We start from the raw sequence: 9,447 nt of genomic DNA, 5'->3' as shown, positions 1-9,447 counted from the left end.
TAGGCTGATTATTCTTCTAGATTGAAACGTGCATTAACCAGGATAACGAGTATGCAACATGCTCCGAGTTGCTTCAGAAAACAAAATAATAGAGCAACAACAAAAGCATGTTGCTGGAAATGGGTTTATTATTGAAAATGCAAACTGCTTGTCTGCCAGCAGGAGGCGCTGTGAGAGCGGTGGAACTAACGGTTTCTCCAGTAATGGCTGTAAACAAAGCAGCTCCGCTCATGAAGGCTACTTTATCAGATAAAAATGCCATCTAAAATTTTCTGAAGACAGTCGGTTCCCTTCAGCGATACATTCATATAAAACACCCACGACTCATTTTGATTTTGAAACGTGCAGTGCTCATGTTTATTCAACGAAGTCAAACGCCACAAATAAATCAATGTATGGGAAACACTGGTAATGTATATCGAAATATCGGAAATGTGTTTAAAAATCATATCACCGTTATTGAAAAAAATTATATGGCGATACATATTGATATTGAATTATTGTCCAGCCCTATGTTAAAGTAAGCAATAAAAACCCCAGAGTATTCCAAATTGCTCTCGGGAAACAGGAAACTTGTATGAGCTTGTGCAGTTTCTGTGGATTCAGCATTTTGACTGTCCCACTTCGCCTGCACGAGATGAGAACTCATTTTTATTATTTCTTGGGTCAAGAAATAATTGCATTTCATGAAGAGAAATATTTAAATCTAAAGTTTTCAACATTGAATCATCAAATAAACTGAATTCAAATGTGATGCTTATAGTGTTGCCTGGAAAATAAGCACACATAGAGACTGATGGGACTGGTAGAGATGTATGGAAATAAACATTTAAATGAAGAATGACAGTTTTTGGAAACACTGCGCCAAAAACAATTTAAAAAAAAGTAGTAACTTTTTTAAATAAATATTATTTTTTTTTGATTACATTATTAATTCAATAAATAAAATATTGTATGGCATTTTTAAAAATATTATATAGACTGAATTGAACCGTACAGACCTAAAACCAATGCAAGACGATACTTTATCCCAGAATGTTTCCAGGTTCCTTAGTTATATTATTTGTTCTGTAGACTTTCTAAACAACAAGTGTAATATGCAGCCATGAGTGGCATGTAAATATACTCACTGAACCAGTGGCATCAGAGTGCAAGTCTGATCTGTGCTCTACAGCTGTCTCGGCCTCCAGGATCTTTTCCACAGGCATCTCCTCATTGGCTGAACTGCTGCATTCATAGTCTCCATCCCGTTCCTTATTCTTCTGACGCTCTTCCTGAACAGCTGGGGGGAGATAAAAGAGGGGAAACTTATAAATGTCAAGGAATCAACCCGGCCATCAGTAACACACCACTGGGTGGTGCTGCCTAGTGGTCCATGATGTGGCCTGGAAACCAAAAGATGCCATTCAAAAACAATCACCATTGTGTCACTGAGCAAGACACTTATCAGCAGATTGCTGCCATGAACTGTAAGTTGCTTTGGATCCAAGTAACATCGAAATAACTAATTACCACCCAAATTACTTTCAAAGGTCAAGACAAACTTCAAAGACAGACTTACATTCTGTTTATGACAATCCAAGAACAATTACAAATACAATTATTATTGTATAAAAATAAATCATTGATTATCAATTTTCTGTCAAAAATCTTCATGGAAATAATAAGGAATTTAACCATTTTAGTTCCAATTGCAATCACACTTAACGATTCTCTAGTAACCTTTAGTCCACATAAGACAGCAATAGTTCTCAGCTCTTCAGATAATAATTCATAAACCACACAAAGGATTCAGTGAATGAGGCATTGAATGCAAATATTCAAGAACCATTAATGGAACCAAATGTCAAAACCATCAATATCATAAGTGGTTCTCAGTTCCCAACCCTAGTTTTTGTCCTGCTGGTTGTTTCCCGCCCACATAAAACATTCAGCTGTCATGAGCTGGGGACTAATAGGCTATTTGTTCTTACATTGTTTAACTAAACCCAATCAACAAAACCAGTCATTGTAGCTCCATATAATCATTGTGCTCCTCCTAACACATGCTATGCCTGACACCATCTTCTCATATGAAAACAATGCAGAATTTCCATGGCATAATGCTGATCTTCCATTAAACCCATTCAAACACCAGCTGCATTACATAATACTACTACAGTGCCTTTCACCTGACACCATTCTCCACCTACAGTACCTATATTTTACTGAACATACAGCTTGTGTATTACTTCATACTACAGATGACATATCTTTAGTGGAAGGCTGACAGGTACCCACCCTCTCTTTTCATTCCCATCGCCAGGCACTTCTGATAGCGGCAGTACTGGCAGCGATTGCGCTGACGTTTATCGACCAGACACTCCTTGTTGTCCCTGCAGGTATAGCTCAGGTCCTTCCTGATTGTGCGCTTGAAGAAACCCTTACAGCCTTCACAGCTGTGCACGCCATAATGCTTCCCTGCACACACAAATTATGTTCACATTACCTCTGAGCTGCAAAGAAATGTCATTTTTCAAAACATTCAATGTAAATAACATCCCCTGTATAATAGGGATGCACCGATATGAAAATTTTGGCCGATACCGATAACCGATTATTCTTTATTTTTGAAAGCCGATAACCGAATGATGCTACTAGGGTCAATGACACGTAAGATTGCTCACAATAACAATAATAATATTAACAAATAATAAATAAAGGCAAATCTAGTTTAAAACACATTATACATTCTTAGAAATGTATTAATTTTAGTTTCGGATAGTTGTGAAAAACTTTCATACCATTTTCAAGATATAGTCAACCTTTTAATAATGAAGTCCATTTTACCATGATATTCAAAAAATAAATCAATGCCATTTTGATGCACTTTACGTGACAGATGGCGTGAGAGATTGTTGTAGCTGCCTCAGTTCAAGTGCAAGGGTGAACTGATGATCTCTTGCTCTTTAATGCTAGTTATAGCATGAAATAAACATGAATGAACATCAGAAGGTATGTTGAAAGAAACATTACACCTTACTGAAATGTATCACATCTCATGTAATCACTAAATCAGTGTTTCAGCCACAGAAAGATGCCAATAAACCAGCTTGTAAATAATAGGGCCTTTCGCACCGCAGGAACCTTTTCATAGTACCAGAACTAATTGTGGAACTACCCACTTTTTGGCGTTTTCGCACCGCCGGAACTGGCAGCGATTTTAGTACTGGACTGCCTTTTTTCGAGAACCAAATTATCTCCTACTCCGGAGCAGGGTCTAACCAGCACAACTGGTACTAATCGTGACGCAAGTAGTCATTGATTGGCCAAACGCGTATGAAAACGCCCTCACCCGCCATGAATAAAAACGGCGTGTAAACATACTGTAAACATTGTGTCAACTTATTTCGCAAGTATGGAGAACAGCGATAGATGGACAGACGCTAGCAAATGTAGTACTGACAGTTGTCGTTGGAGATTCTTAGTCCTCCTTTCCGTTCTTTCAATCGCTTTACGTATACGTCGACATTCCATGTCCATTATTGTGAAACCCGCGAGACACAACAAAAACACAGCTCCCATCACAGCGTCCTCCATCCTCCTGTTGTTAATGTTGTTCTTCTTTGTTTCTGTTGTTGAACGCCGCACACAAATGACGTTGCTGTCGATCGGCTTACGTCACTTCTTAGTACACACTGTCGGTGCGAATGCAACCCTTTAAATGGTACTGGGAAATAGTTTGCGCAAAATCGTCCCAGTACTTTAGTACCGTACATTTAGTTCTGGAACTAAAGCGGTGCGAAAGGTCCTATAGTCATGTAACACTGCATTTACCTCAGGAAAGCCATAAATGCGTTAAACAGGTCTATTAAAAAATAAAAGTAACTCTAGAGAGGAGCACTTCTTATATAAATGCACTATATTACAAATGCATTATATTTACTTAACCTGCTAGTGATGTATTTATTATTTAATGTATGTTTGGAATAAATCTGTCATGATAGTTTTTATAACAGCTATTGACTGTTATGACTTTTTTATTCCAATCAAGAGGCCTAGTGGACAAACTCCTTCATGACCAAAAATTGCAATTTAACCTTTGTCCAGCTGAAATATCGAAAAGTTGACCAGTTTACTATGACCAGTTTATCTCCGGAGTACACGATCCCCTGAACAGCATCCAGTGTTCGGTTATCCAGTTACCCAAATGTAATGAAGATCTTTACACTCAAATTTAATTTAAAAGCTCAAACAGTTTTGGTTTTTCCGCTAAATGAAAACTTTAATTTTGTTTTCGGTAAAAATGAATTGGGTGCATCACTAATAAAAAAGGCAATCCGAATGCACTATATTCTAGTACACACCCGATGAACGGTCCCCACAAATGGCACACATGCGTTTCTGGGACAGCATTGACCCAGAGCCACTGACAGTCTTCAAGCCAAAAGGGGGTTTCACATCATCAGAGCTGCTGACAGCATGTAACCCAGCCACAGACATTGAGGAGTTTATCTGCATGAGATAAATAGAAAAGAAGTGATGAGAAAAACAGTCATCAGGCACACAATAAAAAAAGAAGAGTCCACAAGAACATGACGATGTCGCTCACTTGAGAGTTGCTGATGGGTCCATAGCCAACAGATGGTGTGCCGGGAATGCCAGGAGAGCCAATGGATGAGCTGACGGCTGACAGTGGCGAATCTACAGAGCTGACAGGGCTACTGACGGCAGAAGTGGAGGGCGGTATGGAGTTCATAGATGCGCACTGGACTGGCCAATAGAGACGAGACTGTTGATCATTGATAATCTACTGAAATATAGATTAAAAGAGAGATGTGGACACAAAGAGGGATTTAGACACGATACACTGAGTACGATGAAAGATTTCTGTAATATTCCTGGATATATCAAGTCCCCAAGATGGTCATTTCCGTGGAGAATGGAAAAGAAAGCAAAGCAGGTTCCAGACTCACAATATCCACCTTTTCAAATGTGTTTCCTCACGAGTATCTCAGAAAATATGTTAAAAATATTGCAATGTGTACATTAGGAAAGAAAATTAGGCATTTTGCCTGCTGTTTACTGCTCTATTAATCCTGCTGCAGATTAGGCCGACGTCTAAGGTTATGTATCAAAAACGAAGGTATTGCCTACCTAGACAGCATATTGGTGACTCGTGAGAGTGTTCGAAAGTTTTAATATCAGTCTATTATGACCTACAATGCAGTCTAGATAGGTAGCTTACTAGGTTCGAAACTTCGAACACGCCCATATCGCCCAGGCAGCTCACTAGGTTTTGGGACGCAGCCCAAATCTGTTCCTTATAATCACCCCCACCGAAACTGACACTATCAGCGTTAATGTTTGCCAACTCCGTATGAAATTGATAATATATGACTAAGATGGAAAAATATGTGCTTAACGCGCATCTTAACACGACAACGTTAGGATTATTTATTATTTAGCACGCAGCGCGGAGCCCAGCTAACATGCTAATGACGGCTAACGGACTGTTTATGATTAAAAGGAAACCATTTGGTCCACCCCGTTCACTCTTAATGCCCCGTTTAAAACGCACAAATGACTCTATTTACGTGTAATTATTTTGTGCGGCATACAAACACTTGTCTGCTAAAACACAAATGTCGAGACGGAATAATACAGCTAACGTTAGCCCGTGTTAGCTTAGCTTAGCTCGTCCAAGTGTTTGTTTGTTTTTCCGTCATTTTTACTGAAGTTTGCAGAGTTTATATGAGCATATCGACTCCAGTCTCACCCATCAAACGCCGAATCCTCCAACAGCAACAATTCGTGTCCTTTAAACCATCGTTTTATCTATATTTTACAGTTTACGCCATAAATGTTTGCATCCAGACAAATACCTTGTTAGTCAAGCCTCCTAGTGGACACTAAGAGTCTGTTCCATAAGAAATATATGCAAATAAATAAACAATTAAATAAATATACACGCAGACAAGTACTACGTTGGTTATTAAAATGTGTTATTTAGTTTGAAAGCAATGGAATAACCACATCATTATTATTTAAGAATTGTCTGTCTTTTTTTCTTTAATTATTATTTAATTAATGCATAATAGAGAGACACCTTTTATTTTTTTTTGTATAGTGCAAATGAGAAAAATCACATAAATTAAGTCAACTTAGCATCAATGACAAAGTCATTTTATGAAATACACATTTTCCGTAGCTGGCACTATTGTTCAGCACTGGCAGGCAGTATAATAACCTTTATGCATGCGTTTTAGATTGATAACTTTTTTATTTAAATTTTTTATTTTAAAAACAAACAAGCAAGCCCTGTCCAGATTTAAAAAGTAATGCAAAAGTAACGTAATGCATTACTTTCCATAAAAAGTAACTAAGTAACGTAATTAGTTACTTTTTTATGGAGTAATGCAATATTGTAATGCATTACCTTTAAAAGTAACTTTCCCCAACACTGTATACCACACCATGTTACAACACAGTAGGGCTATTGCAGACAGAAACAATACTGTACTACATCAATGTTTCCTGTCGGCTCAATTTTTGAGTGAACTTGCTGTTCCGATGAGCATGAACTTGCTGCTGCTCTATGTAATCAGAGTATGAATTTGTAGATTTTCTATAGCAAAACTAAAATGTGTTTACAAGTGCGACTGACCAAATCGTTAGGGTTGGTCCCCCCTCCCCCCCGAACTGGAAGACATCTCTAATTTGACAGTTTACATCTGATCTCACTCAGTAGCTGTGTCCCAGGGGAAAAAATATGTACACTTTCATTCAGATGAGGTGGTGCTGCTGGATCTGGATGGGCTGCCACAATAGAAAGCCTGGTACGGGCTCTGCCAGCGGGATATCATCTGGGATGGTCTCCAGAGTGTTTGAGTGCATATTTCCACTGTCCTAACATCCTCTAGCTGTGTCCCAGGGGAAAAAATATGTACACTTTCATTCAGATGAGGTGGTGCTGCTGGATCTGGATGGGCTGCCACAATAGAAAGCCTGGTACGGTGTTTGAGTGCATATTTCCACTGTCCTCCTAACATCCTCTGCCGGCTGGTCGCTCCCGCTTCACAGCAAGCGGCGCTCGCAATAACGCAAATTCAGTCTGTGTTTTGACTTCAGTAAATCAGTTTTGGCAAATACAAATATATACATATATATATATATATATATAGGCAGGGCCGGAGTGTGACTCATTTTCAGCCCGGGAGTTTCATGCCTTAAACCGGCCCACTTTTTTCTTTAAATCTATTATTCGCTTGCATATCTCCTACAACTGAGGTTTTTTTTATTATTATTATTTTTTGAGCAAGGTGCCACTGTCAGGGGAGTCAAAAGATAATTACATCATCATTAGGGTTGCCAATTAACTTCAGAAATGGAAAATAAGGGCTCATTGTGATTCTTTATCTTTTATTCTTTAAGAAAATAGTGTTTATTCTTGTAGAAAATAAGTGTTTATTCTTTAAGAAAATAAGGGACAGAATAAGGGACGATCCAAATATTTGTACTGTACAATAATGTAGGCCTATATCTGCCTACAGTTAAAAAAGTTCTCAGAAATATCACATTTGTTTTGCTTAACCCATTTATGTACAATTATTCTAAAAAAAAAAATGTAATGTCATACAAAAAATGCCATCGGCCGGAGTAAATTTTTACCAATTTTTATAGAATTGTGACTACAAGGGTAGTAATTTAGGAGGTGAAAATACTGTGAAAGTACAAATGGCATGGAATTTGAGAAGCATAAACAAGTGAAGGTCTATGAAATGTCAGTCAATAAAGCAATTTTTTTAAACAATGGCATTTAAAGTTTTGAACTAAAATATTATTTCAACCATATAGCCTGTGAATCTGTGAATGAGCATTCATTCGGTTGCTTCTGGTGCTTGGATTTGTACTTCAATATAATGAGGTCCAAGTTAAAGAATAGCAGAATAGCTTTTTTTTTTCTCTCTCTCTCTCTATTTAACAGCATTAACTTACAATGAAATACGTCTTCGTTTTCGTTTTCCTGCCTTGCTAAATGTTGGGCTCATGATCAATAAGTTGCACTCGCCAGTGAACCTGGGTGCAGCACGCTGTGAAGCGGGAGCAGCCGGTAGAGGATTCCGGTTGGTCTTAAAGCCTTCCCCAAACACCTACGTTCACAAATAACAATGATTTTCGCAAAATGAATGATTAATTATCAATTGAGAATTTATTATTATCATCATCATTAGGGTTGCCAATTAACTTCAGAAATGGAAAATAAGGGCTCATTGTGATTCTTTATCTTTTATTCTTTAAGAAAATAGTGTTTATTCTTGTAGAAAATAAGTGTTTATTCTTTAAGAAAATAAGGGACAGAATAAGGGACGATCCAAATATTTGTACTGTACAATAATGTAGGCCTATATCTGCCTACAGTTAAAAAAGTTCTCAGAAATATCACATTTGTTTTGCTTAACCCATTTATGTACAATTATTCTAAAAAAAAAAATGTAATGTCATACAAAAAATGCCATCGGCCGGAGTAAATTTTTACCAATTTTTATAGAATTGTGACTACAAGGGTAGTAATTTAGGAGGTGAAAATACTGTGAAAGTACAAATGGCATGGAATTTGAGAAGCATAAACAAGTGAAGGTCTATGAAATGTCAGTCAATAAAGCAATTTTTTTAAACAATGGCATTTAAAGTTTTGAACTAAAATATTATTTCAACCATATAGCCTGTGAATGAATAAAAATGCATTCATTCGGTTGCTTCTGGTGCTTGGATTTGTACTTCAATATAATGAGGTCCAAGTTAAAGAATAGCTTACACTAGTTTTTTTTTCTCTCTCTCTCTCTATTTAACAGCATTAACTTACAATGAAATACATCTTCGTTCAGGTAGACTGAATGTTTTCCTGCCTTGCTAAATGTTGGGCTCATGATCAATAAGTTGCACTCGCCAGTGAACCTGGGTGCAGCACGCTGTGAAGCGGGAGCAGCCGGTAGAGGATTCCGGTTGGTCTTAAAGCCTTCCCCAAACACCTACGTTCACAAATAACAATGATTTTCGCAAAATGAATGATTAATTATCAATTGAGAATTTATTATTATGGTCTGGTGAAAATAATAATATGGGCTGTGAGAAAATAATAAATAAAAATAGTAGGGCTGCTGTGAGTGCAGGCAGCATATTTCAACCCAGTAGCATGACAACACACCGGCCCTTGCGGCCAAAAAACAGGCCGACCCACTGGGAATCCTCCCGGTGCTCCCGATTGGCCAATCTGGGCCTGTATATAGGCCTAGCCAGGGGTGAACCATCACCAACATTTCCTCCAGTATAAGGTATAAGAGATAATTTTGCCGGAAATGCTGAAATAAGCCACCCGTAATTATTACTACTACTACTGTTACTACTAATAAAACAGATCTCTGGGGGCCCCAAAAGTGCGTGGGCCCTTAGAATCGTCCTAACTTT

The 9,447-nt window shown here is 37.9% G+C and overlaps 1 protein-coding gene across 4 annotated transcripts in view; it reads right to left on the bottom strand.

The window, feature by feature from the left end:
• LOC107581542 (retinoic acid receptor RXR-beta-B) overlaps positions 1-5,902 on the bottom strand; it is a 14,166-nt gene extending 8,264 nt beyond the window's left edge. The window contains exons 1-5 of one of the 4 annotated variants that reach the window (XM_016267119.1): positions 5,865-5,902; positions 4,592-4,792; positions 4,347-4,494; positions 2,281-2,460; positions 1,131-1,282 (exon numbers count right to left, since the gene is read on the bottom strand). In XM_016267119.1, the coding sequence (XP_016122605.1) occupies positions 1,131-1,282; positions 2,281-2,460; positions 4,347-4,494; positions 4,592-4,738 (627 nt within the window). In that variant the 5' untranslated portion in view covers positions 4,739-4,792; positions 5,865-5,902. Of the gene's footprint in view, positions 1-1,130; positions 1,283-2,280; positions 2,461-4,346; positions 4,495-4,591; positions 4,793-5,758 lie in introns of all 4 variants that reach the window. The other 3 variants (XM_016267117.1, XM_016267118.1, XM_016267121.1) reach the window with 3 other exon arrangements.
• Positions 5,903-9,447: the final 3,545 nt, after the last annotated feature.

This window comes from Sinocyclocheilus grahami, unplaced genomic scaffold, assembly GCF_001515645.1.
Source record: "Sinocyclocheilus grahami isolate Dianchi unplaced genomic scaffold, SAMN03320097.WGS_v1.1 scaffold36.1, whole genome shotgun sequence".
NCBI classification, from domain to species: Eukaryota; Metazoa; Chordata; class Actinopteri; order Cypriniformes; family Cyprinidae; genus Sinocyclocheilus; species Sinocyclocheilus grahami.
This window is presented reverse-complemented; position numbering and strand designations above follow the sequence as displayed.